The sequence below is a fragment of the Salmo trutta genome, chromosome 1 (assembly GCF_901001165.1).
Source record: "Salmo trutta chromosome 1, fSalTru1.1, whole genome shotgun sequence".
In the NCBI taxonomy this organism is placed as follows: domain Eukaryota; kingdom Metazoa; phylum Chordata; class Actinopteri; order Salmoniformes; family Salmonidae; genus Salmo; species Salmo trutta.
This window is the reverse complement of record NC_042957.1, coordinates 45388141-45402797: the sequence shown is the minus strand read 5'-3', so window position 1 is coordinate 45402797 and position 14657 is coordinate 45388141. Positions and strand designations below refer to the sequence as shown.

At 45.2% G+C, this 14657-nt stretch overlaps 1 protein-coding gene across 1 annotated transcript; it reads left to right on the top strand.

Annotated features, from left to right (window-relative positions):
* Positions 1–361: 361 nt before the first annotated feature.
* On the top strand, positions 362–10410 carry LOC115197076 (nuclear receptor subfamily 1 group D member 1). The gene is made up of 7 exons (XM_029758260.1): positions 362–829; positions 4444–4722; positions 4865–5098; positions 5219–5874; positions 5996–6181; positions 6316–6526; positions 9411–10410. The coding sequence occupies exons 1-7, from the start codon at positions 769–771 to the stop codon at positions 9605–9607; spliced, it is 1824 nt and encodes a 607-aa protein (XP_029614120.1). The 5' UTR covers positions 362–768; the 3' UTR covers positions 9608–10410.
* The last annotated feature ends 4247 nt before the right edge of the window (positions 10411–14657 follow it).

Here is a 14657-nt window from a genome sequence, read left to right as displayed (position 1 = left end):
TCTTTTCAATGTATCAAGTGAATTTCTGTGGTCACATCCACATTCCAACCAGACATGACAAAGGGGAGCCCTTTGTGAGCCAGTATATAATGGCAAGTCCAATTAAACCCAAATTAGACATAATTTGAATGATGGATGGAACATGTGCCATGGCGTTGGGCAATTTGGTGATATTTAAATATTGTCCTATCCCCGAAAGTTAAAATGGCAGCGTTAAAATATTATTTTCCCACGTTTTTCGTAGGCGTTTTCGTAGGCGGAGTTACCGTCTCCATGTGCGCAGTAAAAAAAAAAGCTAATGTGTTCGGAGACAAAAGTGTGTCACTGGGGCACGAGGCACTCCCCTGGGGTCACATGGTCCCGTTTTCAGCCCCGTGCGGCCATGCATGCAGTGCGTCCTTGTTCCTTTCCTAGGGATGAGGGAGACTGAGCAAAACCAGGCCGACTTGGAAACTGCGGTTCAGACCTACACCGATAGAGCCTGTGACAGCATAGACGCTTTTCGTAATTTTTTTCACTGGCAGTGCTTACAGAGAAGTGATTCACATTACGCGGGAACTTGCTCGATAGCAGATGCATCCTTTGGTATAGTTTATTAACCCTGGTTCTAAGTATTTTAATGAGTATTCGAACTCAAACAGAGCTTTTATTATAGTTACATAATGACATCGTTATAACAGAGAATAGAGGACCTGCTTTTTGCCAAGAACCTCGCCAGAAGGGAAATTATCCTTTCCTAAACTGTTTTCTATTTTCACCGATATCTATATGAATGTTTTGGAGCTCAGGATGGCAACAACAGCAATGGACACAAATAACAACAATACAGGTAAATATTCAGGATCATTTTGTTGTGCGTGTGTAATGGATACCGTATTTGGGGCTAAAATGTGTTTTACGCATTGTTTTGGCTACCTGGCTTATGGGCAGTCTGTTGAAGCTCTTTGCAGTTTGTTGTTTATCAGTCCGCAATGCGTAAATCAATGGTGAGTTGTATTGTATTGCTGTACACCTGTCGATTAAGTAGAGACACTTTTGTATGGGATTTACGTGGCTGATGGAATCATCCTTGTGATGCACTAGATGGGGTAAAGTTCAATGGGTCTCTGTACAGTTCTCCTCATGCCAAACCTCAGTGCATGACTGACGAGACTTGAAGTAGGCCTATTCCTCATACAGTGTGTATTTTGAATTCACTGATGACTGTGTGTTGTCATTACTGTAGTCTATAGATTTTACCCCAACCGTTCGACATAACCGTCATTGTCAAGGTCGAATTACTGGCCTCAGTAAAAGTAAAATGAAGAAATGTTGTATCAAGAAGTATTTAAAATACTATACATTGTTTAATGGTGTACATGTGGTAGGTAGAACATCATGGGTTAAGACACAGTGCTCTAAAATAGTTCGGGGAGAAGTAGGTCATGTCAGGTGGACAGACATCCCTTTGGTGCAGACATCCGCGCATGTTTTTGCCCAATTCACATGGCCCGCCAAGCTAGCCATGTGCGTTTTGTTTTCATTCACTGTTCTCCACCAATCTCCATTGGTATAGAGAGCAAGCTCATTACATAATTGCTCTTCAGAGTCCCATGGGTGACGCAGTCTTGGATGCCATGTGTGCACTGCTATTGGATAGCTGGCGGGTGTAATTATTGCGATTCGATCCGGACATCATTCAGTCACGTGTTATATTGAAAAGTGGGACATGAACATTTATGTAAGGCATCATAATGTGTTGTTTCTGACATAATTACACAGGCATAACCAAACACTTGCAGGGTGATTGGGATATTCCCCTTCGATATCTAAAATGTCCAAAATATTGGGCTTACCTTTATTATATTATTATTAGGGCAAGGCGATAGTAGGTCTAATACAGCATTTACTGGTTCATTCATTTGAATATAGGTTCAGAGTAAATGCATTTTCAATACATAAAATGATATTGTACAGCTACAACATAGCAAAGTGGAAACATAGGTAGATACCAAGCTTTTCGGTTATATTCAGCAAGTATATTGTAAATTCCATGAGAGTATCTTGTGGGAATTGGCTGTCTATTGGGTACCATGGATAGCGCTAAACGGGAGGGAACGTGAGGCTGTCCTAGAAACAGTTGGTGTGTTCTATGGGCGTGTATTGCACAGCCAGTCAGGTTGCCAGTCTTTTTCTTTTTTTAGGTTGCCAGTCTCGTTGAATAACCTGAAGTTGGAAGCGCGCACGTTGTGTAAGGGCGTGACTAGAATGTACTCCAGGCAGCCTGCTCTAGTGCTGCTCCTCGAGCAACACAAGTATACAGCCCAGCTTGTTTTCCTTCTATGGCTCTCCCATGCATAGCTTTCGATGTATTATTATATTTCTTTCAAATACTTCACTCTGAATGTATGTTTACTCACTAAGACTAAATATTACTCACTAAGACTAATATAATACTCACTAAATATTCATAGCTATATCTATTGATGTGTTATATCTATTGATGTGTTTTATTCATTTCACATTGACTGTACAAATGGTTTAAATGGCAGGTAATTGATTTTGATACAAAAGCAATCTTATTTTTCACTCACTGATTGGTTATTGTGGGTAATACATTTTTTAGAGATAGAAAGACAGGAGGTGGAAGACAGAGCAAAAGGGAGTGAAAACATGAGGCGGAGAGAGAGGGAGGAGCCTTAATACTATAGAAACATGCAGGACAAGGAAGTACACGTGTTGTGGTGACACCTGACACAGTCACCCTTTAAGACCTTATGTTCCTTTCCACAGTGAATTAAGTTTCTCCTCCAGGGCTGCCTGGCTGGCTGGATTCTGAGATTGGAATGTCTCAAAAAGAAAAGAACAGGACAGACAAACATTCTCTCACTCAGGAAATTGGAATTCATCCTGTGCCAGGCTCACAGAACAGAAGTATGGAGTTTGGTTTTGTTAAGCACAAAACAATGATCCCATCCTTCAATAGGCCCCACCCAAACATACAGTAGGTGGGCAGCTTGCCATCAATGCAGGGAAATTAAATCATAAAGACGGTTTTCAAGGACATCATCAATTGAAGCCTCAACAACACCAATAAAATGTATTGCAAAGGTATCAAAGACTCCTTAAAACAACACATTATCGACTCACAACAACACATCATCTCCTCACAACAACACATTATCTCCTAACAACACATTATCTCCTAACAACAACACAATACTGTTGATCTGGTATTAGAGCACAGGTTAATTGGAGTCAACAGGAAGTGCAGAAAGTCTTGGGCATATGCTTTGTAGGTTCGGGTTTCGGCAGGGACGCTGTAAGTGGCAAAAGGCAGGGCACACCATTTGGCATTTAAAAAGCGATTAGCCATTCCCGGTAGCCTTGTGCGTGGCACCCCCCGGCGACCGGGCACGAGTTGGTGTGTGGGTGGCCAGCTGTGGCGAAACGTGATCCTTGGACGGAACTTGTGAGAATTAGCCTTCACAGTGGGAGAAACCGAGACAGCTGGATTAGAACAAGCGGGAGGGAGAAAGAGAATGAAAGTGAGAGAGGGAGACGAGAAACAGACTATGAGCAAGATAGAGTACAGAGGGGAGGGGGTGTGGAGAGAGAAGAACAGGGAGTTTCAAGGAGAGTGAAAAGGGAGAGTTGTAGAGAAAGGGAAGTAGGGCAAGTGAAAGTTGTCAGGAAAGTTCCAACAAAGAGAGAGAGAGAGAGCGCAAGAGTATCTAAATCCACTCGTGTGGGTGGCTATGTCTGGCCAATGAGACTGCACAACAGCAATAGCACTGCCTGTGCTATTGGGCAGCATCCAAAAAGAACGTGCTCATTTTCCATGCTGCAATAGCTTCTTCCATAATGTAAATAATGTTCTGTAGGTGATGCTTGCTCACGTGGCACAACCCACACAGGACAATCTTGCTTATGGCTTCCTATAAATGTACTCTGTAGTCAGGGCTTCTGTTTTGATAAGAGTGGTGACCTCTGAATTAGAAAAATAAACGGAAAGCCAGTCAGGGCAGCCATTCCTGCTAACATTTCCTGGAAAGCAATGTTCTTTTCCAGTCACTTGTCTTCTTGGACTCTCCCCAGCCACTCTGTTGCTATGGTTATCCTAACATTGCCACAGTTTCCTTGCATAACTGTCCAGGGTAGCTAAGGGAACATTTGGAATGTACAGAATGATACAAAGTTGCAGCTGCCCCCTCGTTTTTTTGTCAGTGAACATGAATGGGCGCAATATCAATCCTAACCAGTGGGCGTCCTCTCTCTAAGCCTCTTCTTCTTTACCTCCTCTGTTTTAGTTTCCATCAGCCCTCACTGTCAGTTGACTGATGTCCAGTGGTTAGAGAGTCAAAGAACAAAGCACCAAATGTGACAAATCAAATGATCTCACTGTTTTTAAACCATGCATCCATTCTAACAAGTTGTCCTCTCGCTTTTTATTTTGTCCACCAGGGGGCGTAATCTCCTACATTGGCTCCAGTGGCTGCTCACCGAATCACACCAGCCCGGTGTCTATGTACAGCGAGAACTCCTTCGGAGCCTCCTTCCCTCCCTCCCCCAATGGTTCCCAGAGCTTCTCCAATGCCTACTCCGGCAGCGGCAGCTCCAGCTCCTCCAATGGTGATGATGGCAACTCCTCTTCCGGTTCCGGAGGGTCCCCAAGGCCTAGGGGTCGTAATGACAACAGCATCTCTCGCTGCTCCACCAGCAAGTCCGTGGCAAGCCTTACCAGTGAGTAGACCCCATTACCAGAACCCCAATCCTTTATATGAATCCAAATTGTGCACACCTATCTGTCACTGCTGGAACTGCAGCTTTAAGTGTTTTTGGAATTTGGACTCATTGTCGGTTCTACTCTTTATGTTTGCAAAAGAACTGAATGGGATGGTGCTGCTGTGTAAAGTGTGTGGAGACGTCGCCTCAGGCTTCCACTATGGTGTCCATGCCTGTGAGGGCTGCAAGGGATTCTTCCGACGCAGTATCCAGCAGAACATCCAGTACAAAAAGTGCCTGAAGAACGAGACCTGCACCATCATGAGGATTAACCGCAACCGCTGCCAGCAATGCCGCTTCAAAAAGTGTCTGTCCGTGGGCATGTCCCGCGATGGTAAGTACAGCTTCACAGGCTAAAACATGACACATATAGCCACATAAGGTCTAATAGATCTGTTACACTCTCATCCCTGTTAAGACTGTTGACTCCACGTATCTCTTTCTCTCTCCCCAGCTGTTCGCTTTGGCAGAATACCTAAGCGTGAGAAGCAGCGCATGCTCGCAGAGATGCAGAGCGCCATGAACAACATGAACAACATGCAAAACGAGTTCCAGCTGGCCAGCCTGACCCACAATTCTCCCCCTTCTCCCACTTCCTCCTCTCCCTGCCCGGGTCTGACTGTGGCACCCCAGCCTCAGGCCCTGCCTTTTGCCCCTTCCCCTTGTCCTCCAGCACAAGCTCCTGCTTCCCTTCTGCCCTCACCATCCACCCAAAGCCCGCCATTGTTGGCCAGCTCTCCACCCCTGTGCCCCAGCCCTGGGGTGGACTGCACCATAACGGCCATTGCCCGGGCGCACCGTGAGACCTTCGTCTACGCCCACGACAAGCTGGGCGAGTCCACGAGACAACATAACGGAGAGGTGGACAACTGGGGCTCCAACTACTGCCCTGCTGGCTACCATCAGAACGGCCTCAACACAATCTACCACCACAACAACAACGTGGCCCTCCAGCACCATGGCTTCCAGGCCATGTCTGACAGACATCACCAGAACAATGGCAAGCAGTTCCACAACACCAACCTGTTCGGGAGCCACCAAGGCATTGAGACCAGCAGCGTTCCCCAGGGGCAGAACTTCCCATGGAAAAACCACAAGGACATTGTGCTGGTGAGTCACTGAACAGAGTGGCAACATAGAAAAGATCTTGATGTCAAAGATTGTCAATAATAGTGGCAGGTAGTCATAGCATATAGGAAAATGCTGATTACGGTTCTCCTCGCTCCTCCAGGCATGTCCAATGAACATGTGCACCCAAGACGAACCCAACAAGACCCCCCAGGAGATCTGGGAGGACTTCTCGCTCAGCTTCACGCCGGCTGTGCGTGAGGTGGTGGAGTTCGCCAAGCACATTCCAGGGTTCAGTGCACTCTCTGAGAATGACCAAGTCACCCTGCTCAAGGCCGGCACCTTTGAGGTAGGCATCCGTGAAATGTGTGCAAACACAGATATGCAAAGAAACTTCACACAGGGATTAACAAAAATACTCACAGCTTGAGAAGATACAATGACTCACCACTCACTTACTTTTCCCATTCTTCTGTCTTACAGGTCTTAATGGTGCGCTTTGCCTCCCTCTTCAACATGAAGGAGCAGACTGTCACCTTCATCTCTGGTGCCACCTACAGCCTGGAGGCCCTGAAGGGCATGGGTATGGGAGGCCTGCTAGACACCATGTTTGAATTCAGCGAGAAACTCAACTCCCTGGAGCTCACGGCCGAGGAGCTGGGTCTCTTCACTGCTGTAGTGCTAGTGTCTGCAGGTAAGAACAACGAGAAGCCTTATTACTTTAACAACCTATCTAAGCAGTAAGACCGAAAGTACTGTACTTCTCCTGCCAGTAAATCACCATGACCAATGTTCACTCTAAGCTGCACGCAGGTGCGCAGCTCCACCGGGACTGCCCTGCAGAAGAAATAACAGCCCGCGCAGAGAAGCACGAGATTGAACTTCACTCAACTTTCTGGAGTTTTCCCCGTTAGTTAACACTATCAACGTTTCCATTTACTGTGGGTATTGTGATCGAATTAACGCAATATCAAATCAAATCAAACCAAAGTTTATTTGTCACATGCACCGAATACAACAAGTGTAGCCCCCTATCTACATTGACGGGACAGTAGTGGAGAGGGTGGAGAGTTTTAAGTTCCTCGGCGTACACATCACGGACAAACTGAAATGGTCCACCCACACAGACTGCCTGGTGAAGAAGGCGCAGCAGCGCCTCTTCAACCTCAGGAGGCTGAAGAAGTTCGGCTTGTCACCAAAAGCACTCACAAACTTTTACAGATGCACAATCGAGAGCATCCTGTCGGGCTGTATCACCGCCTGGTACGGCAGCTGCTCCGCCCATAACCGGAAGGCTCTCCAGAGGGTAGTGAGGTCTGCACAACTCATCACCGGGTGCAAACTACCTGCCCTCCAGGACACCTACACCACCCGATGTCACAGGAAGGCCAAAAAGATCATCAAGGACAACAACCACCCGAGCCGCTGCCTGTTCACCCCGCTATCATCCAGAAGGCGAGGTCAGTACAGGTGCATCAAAGCGGGGACTGAGAGACTGAAAAACAGCTTCTATCTCAAGGCCGTCAGACTGTTAAACAGCCATCACTAACATTGAGTGGCTGCTGCCAACATACTGACTCAACTCCAGCCACTTTAATAATGGAAAAATTGATGTAATCAATTTATCACTAGCCACTTTATATAATGTTTACATACCCTACATTACTCAACTCATATGTATATACTGTGCGCTATACCATCTACTGCATCTTGCCATCTTGATGTAATTAAATGTATCACTAGCCACTTTAAACAATGCCACTTTATATAATGTTCTCATACCCTACATTACTCCTCTCATATGTATATACTGTTCGCTATACCATCTACTGCATCTTGCCTCTTGATGTAATGTATCACTAGCCACTTTAAACAATGCCACTTCATATAATGTTTTCATAACCTACATTACTCATCTCATATGTATATACTGTACTCTACACCATCTACTGCATCTTGGCATCTTGATGTAATGTATCACTAGCCACTTTAAACAATGCCACTTTATATGTTTTCATACCCTACATTACTCATCTCATATGTATATACTGTACTCTATAACATCTACTGCATCTTGCCTATGCCGTTCGGCCATCACTCATTTATATATTTTTATGTACATATTCGTATTCATTCCTTTACACTTGTGTGTATAAGGTAGTTATTGTGAAATTGTTAGGTTATATTACTTGTTAGATATTACTGCATGGTCGGAACTAGAAGCAAAAGCATTTCGCTACACTTGCATTAACATCTGCTAACCATGTGTATGTGACAAATAAATTTGATTTAATTTGACTTTACCGTGAAATGCTTACTTACAAGCCCTTAACCAACAGTGCAGTTCAAGAAGAGTTAAGAAAATATTTACCAAGTAAACTAAAATAAAAAGTAATAATAAAAAGTGACACAATAAGAATAACAATAACGAGGCGAAATACAGGGGGCACCGGTACCGAGTCAGTGTGCGGGGTTACAGGTTAGTTGAGGTAATTTGTACATGTAGGTGGGGGTGAAGTGCCTATGCATAGATAATAAACAGCGAGTAGCAGCAGTGTACAAAGGGGGGGTTCAAAGTAAATTGTCCATGGACGATGTTATTAATTGTTCAGCAGTCTTATGGCTTGGGGGTAGAAGCTGTTGAGGAGCCTTTTGGGCCTAGACGTGGCACTCTGGTACTGCTGGTAGCAGAGAAAACAGTCTATAACTAGGGTGACTGGAGTCTCTGACAATTTTATGGGCTTTCCTCTGACACTGCCTATTATATAGGTCCTGGATGGCAGGAAGCTTGGCCCCAGTGATGTACTGGGCCGTTTACACTATCCTCTGTAGCGCCTTACGGTCAGATACCGAGCAGTTGCCATACCAGGCGGTGATGCAACCGGTCAGGATGCTTTCAATGGTGCAGCTGTAGAACCTTTTGAGGATCTGGGGACACATGCCAAATCGTTTCAGTCTCCTGAGAGGGAAAAGGTTTTGTTGTGCCCTTTTCACGACTGTCTTGGTATGTTTGGACCATGATAGTTTGTTGGTGATGTGGACACCAAGGAACTTGAAACTCTCGATCCGCTCCACTACAGCCCTGTTGATGTTCGGCCTGCCTTTTCCTGTAGTCCACGATCAGCTCCTTTGTCTTGCTCACATTGAGGGAGAGGTTGTTGTCCTGGCACCACACTGCCAGTTCTCTGATCTCCTCCCTATAGAACAGCCATTTCCATGTTAAAATGTTATGGAAAGCATTTTTCCATTGTTTTTGATGGTAGGCCAATCTGGTAGGCCTACATTATGATCAAATAGTCACAGTAGACTGCTTGACCACTGTCTGAAACTGTTACTTAAAGTGGGTACAGCCTCAGTGTTCACAGTAAATACTCGCTGGAAGTTGCACAGAATTTCCACAATGTTCAAGTTTGCGCTCAGCAGAACTGAAATTTGCTTAGTGCCGGAAAAAATGACGGGGAACATTGACGATGACACTTGAAACTTAAAAAATCACTCACTATTATGGCATATTAATGGTCTGTACTAAAGTGTAAAGTAGTCTAACGGTGCTCGCTTTCTTCTCTGTCCTCTTTCAGATCGCTCAGGCATCGAGAACCTAAACTCAGTGGAGCTGCTTCAGGAGTCTCTGATCAGAGCGCTGCGTGCCTTGGTCAGCAAGAGCAACCCCTGTGACGCCTCCCGCTTCACCAAGCTGCTGCTCAAGATGCCCGACCTGCGCACACTCAACAACATGCACTCAGAGAAGCTGCTGTCCTTCCGCATCGACGCATAAGTATGTCACCGCTGATGACAAGAAAACCCGTCTGGACTCGTCACCCATCTCCACCTCACAGACAGTGGTGGTTGGGTGGCTAAGGGGTGGGACAAGTTGGGGAGGTGACAGGGGATCTGATTTCGCCTGCTCGCTTGCCCCCTTCGGGGACACCCGCCCACCTTCGAGTTGACTGATGTGTGCTTCAGCCAATAACATGGCCAAGAGACAGTGACTGACAACTGATAGGGGTAAGGCCAAAAGACCCATGGAGAGGAGGGAAACAAAGCCCTCTACATAAATTATTTGGGGTGGAGGTTGGGGTGGTCGCAGCTCAAAACTGCCCAGAACAAGTGCCCCCTCTACACCAGCCGGTCTGAGGGGGCCAGAGACCACTTGTCGGTTGAGGTGAACCAAAAGCAGCATGGGGCGTTTCTACCCCACATGTCCAGCTAGGCCTGGTTCCTTCCAAGAGGCTGCTAGATGCATATTAAAACCATCTGCTCTGTTTTATCATGACTGTAAATAATTAGTAAAATATATGCAGTGTTGTATACTTTATTCATACTGCAAACTGAGTTTGTACAAATTTGTAAATATCTAGCTACAAACATCAATAGGCCTACTTGAAATGTTTGAAAAATGTGTATAATATATATTTTTTTGTTAAGATGAAATGCTTTAAGGTGCAAAGTTATAAATGTGTGGGTACAAATGTATAAAATTCAATTTGAGTGTATGCGTATGAAAAACAATATCCAGACTTGTATTTCCAAAAATTTTATGGAATGAAGGAATTACATATAAAAAAATACTTACTTGAATTCCTTTGTGTGATCTTTTTCTGTAGTACCAATCTTGTTATTCTACTTCTGTCTGGGACTGGGTTGGAGAGACATCACCGAGCATTTAGAGGGCTGTGCTATGTATCAGTCAGCCACATGTCACAACACTCACTTAGGATGCTGACAACACTAAAGTGGGAATAACAGTTCATACTGACCAATGACCAAGGCTGCACATTTTCTTGGATTAGGTCTTATGCGTATGAAAAACAATGTATGAAAGTTCATTAATTATGGAATCCATTTATAGTTTGAGTAACTGAGTCCACGTTGACCATGAAATGAACTTATTTGAAAGAACATGCTGACAGTAATAATAGCCCCTTCAATAGTAACAGATTATTGCTGTAGCTCAGAGAGACAATCTTCGGCAAAATCATTCGCAAGGAGATTCCTGCAAAAATATTATTTGAAGGTATTGAAGGATAGTGGGGTATCTTCAGTTGAGTGGCGCAGCGGTCTAAGGCACTGCTTCTCAGAGCAAGAGGTGTCACTACAGTCCCTGGTTCAAATCCAGGCTGTATCATATCCGGCCGTGATTGGGAGTTCCATAGGGCAGGGCACAATTGGCCCAGCGTCGCCGGGGTAGGCCGTCATTGTAAATAGGAATTTGTTCTTAACTGACTTGCTTAGTTAAATTATATATATATTTTTTTTATAAACTGACCATGTGAGTGTCAGCTCTGAGTGACAGTGTAGGGCCAAAAAGCATGTTCTCTTCAGAAAACCAAAATGTAATCTACTTTCATAGAACACACAGGTATAAATCTTACCCATAAATAAAAACACTCAAAATATTCTGCATGTTTCTGTTTTGTTTCGGCACCCGTCACGAGTACTCGGATGAAAAACTTTTTTTTTTTAATTAAAAAGTAAGACGATGATTTGGTTTGCAAAAGTCAATGAACTACAGTCCTGGAAACAAATTGTAGGTTAGAAACTGTATTATGTAATACATATGTATGGGTAGGAACACTTCCATGGATGCAGGGTTCTTCATTAATGAGAGCAATTTGTAATTTACTGTATGCATTTGTGCATTTGGAAGGTAGTCAGACCCCTTGACTTTTTCCACATTTTTGTGACAGCCTTATTCAAAAATAGATTAAATAGTTTTATTTCTTCATCGATCTACACACAATACCCCATAATGACAAAGCAAAAACAGGTTTTTAGAGATTTTTTGCAAATGTGTAAAACCCCCAAAACTGAAATATCACATTTACATAAGTATTCAGACCCTTTACTCAGTACTTTGTTGAAGCACCTTTGGCAGCGATTACAGCCTCAAGTCTTCTTGGGTATGACGCTACAACCTTGGCACACCTGTATTTAGGGAGTATCTCCCATTCGTCTCTGAAGATCCTCTGAAGCTCTGTCAGGTTGGATGGGGAGCGTCGCTGCACAGCTATTTTCAGGTCTCTCCAGAGATGTTGGATCGGGTTCAAGTCCGGGCTCCGGCTGGGTCACTCAAGGACATTCAGAGACTTGTCCCAAAGCCACTCCTGCGTTGTCTTGGTTGAGGGCTTAGTGTCGTTGTCCTGTTGTAAGGTGAACTAACCTTCGCTCCAATCTGAGGTCCTGAGCACTCTGGAGAATGTTTTCATCAAGGATCTCTCTGTACTTTGCTCCGTTCATCTTTCCCTCGATCCTGACTAGTATCCCAGTCCCTGCCGCTGAAAAATATCCCCACAGCATGATGCTCCCACCACCATTCTTCACTGTAGGGATGGTGCCATGTTTTCTCCAGACGTGACGCTTGGCAAAGAGTTCAATCTTGGTTTCATCAGAGCAGAGCATTTTTTCTCATGGTCTGACAGTCCTTTAGGTGCCTTTTTTGGCTAACTCCAAGCAGGCTGTCATGTGCCTTTTACTGAGGAGTGGCTTAAATCTGGCCACTCTACAATAAAGGCCTGATTGGTGGAGTGCTGCAGAGATGGTTGTCCTTCTGGAAGGCTCTCCCATCTTCACAGAGGAACTCTGAAGCTCTGTCAGAGTGACCATCGGGTTCTTGGTCACCTACCTGACCAAGGACCTTCTCCACCATTTGCTCAGTTTCGCCGGGTGGCCAGGTCTAGGAAGAGTATGTGGTTCCAAATTTCTTCCATTTAAGAATGATGGAGGCCACTGTGTTTTTGGGGACCTACAATGCTGCAGAAACGTTTTGGTACCCTTCCCCAGATCTGTGCCTCGACACAATCCTGTCTCAGAGCTCTACGGACAATTCCTTCGACCTCATGGCTTAGTTTTTGCTCTGACATATACTGTCAACTGTGTGACTTTATATAGACAGGTGTGTGACTTTCCAAATCATGTCAGATCAACTGAATTTAACACAGGTGTACTCCAATCAAGTTGTAGAAACATCAAGGATGATCAATGGAAACAGGAAGTACAGTTGAAGTCAGAAGTTTACATACATTGAGGTTGTAGTCATTAAAACTTGTTTTTCAACCACTCCACAAATTTCTTGTTAACAAACTATAGTTTTGGCAAGTCGGTTAGGACATCTACTTTGTGCATGACATAAGTCGTTTTTCCAACAATTGTTTACAGACAGATTATTTCACTTACAATTCAGTGTATCACAATTCCAGTGGGTCAGAAGTTTACATACACTAAGTTGACTGTGCCTTTAAACAGCTCCAGAAAATTATGTCATGGCTTTAGAAGCTTCTGATAGGCTAATTGACATAATTTGAGTCAATTGGAGGTGTACCTGTGGACGTATTTCAAGACCTACCTTCAAACTCAGTGCCTCTTTGCTTGACATCATGGGAAAATCTAAAGAAATAAGCCAAGAAATTAACCAAAATTGTAGACCTCCACAAGTCTGGTTCATCCCTGGGAGCAATTTCCAAACGCCTGAAGGTACTACATTCATCTGTACAAACAATAGTACGCAAGTACACTGCTCAAAGAAATAAAGGGAACACTGAAACAACACAATGTAACTCCAAGTCAATTACACTTCTGTGAAATCCACTTAGGAAGCAACACTGATTGACAATACATTTCACATGCTGTTGTGCAAATGGAATAGACAACAGGTGGAAATTATAGGCAATTAGCAAGACACCCCCAATAAAGGAGTGGTTCTGCAGGTGGTGACCACAGACCACTTCTCGGTTCCTATGCTTCCTGGCTGATGTTTTGGTCACTTTTGAATGCTGGCGGTGCTTTCACTCTAGTGGTAGCATGAGACGGAGTCTACAACCCACACAAGTGGCTCAGGTAGTGCAGCTCATCCAGGATGGCACATCAATGCGAGCTGTGGCAAGAAGATTTGCTGTGTCTGTCAGCGTAGTGTCCAGAGCATGGAGGCGCTACCAGGAGACAGGCCAGTACATCAGGAGACGTGGAGGAGGCCGTAGGAGGGCAACAACCCAGCAGCAGGACCGCTACCTCCGCCTTTGTGCAAGGAGGAGCAGGAGGAGCACTGCCAGAGCCCTGCAAAATTACCTCCAGCAGGCCACAAATGTGCATGTGTCTGCTCAAATGGTCAAAAACAGACTCCATGAGGGTGGTATGAGGGCCCGACGTCCACAGGTGGGGGTTGTGCTTACAGCCCAACACCGTGCAGGACGTTTGGCATTTGCCAGAGAACAGCAAGATTGGCAAGTTCTCTTAACAGATGAAAGCAGGTTCACACTGAGCACATGTGACAGACATGACAGAGTCTGGAGATGCAGTGGAGAACGTTCTGCTGCCTGCAACATCCTCCAGCATGACCGGTTTGGCGGTGGGTCAGTCATGGTGTGGGGTGGCATTTCTTTGGGGGGCCGCACAGCCCTCCATGTGCTCGCCAGAGGTAGCCTGACTGCCATTAGGTACCGAGATGAGATCCTCAGACCCCTTGTGAGACCATATGCTGGTGCGGTTGGCCCTGGGTTCCTCCTAATGCAAGACAATGCTAGACCTCATGTGGCTGGAGTGTGTCAGCAGTTCCTGCAAGAGGAAGGCATTGATGCTATGGACTGGCCCACCCGTTCCCCAGACCTGAATCCAATTGAGCACATCTGGGACATCATGTCTCGCTCCATCCACCAAAGCCACGTTGCACCACAGACTGTCCAGGAGTTGGCGGATGCTTTAGTCCAGGTCTGGGAGGAGATCCCTCAGGAGACCATCCGCCACCTCATCAGGAGCATGCCCAGGCGTTGTAGGGAGGTCATACAGGCACGTGGAGGCCACACACACTACTGAGCCTCATTTTGACTTGTTTT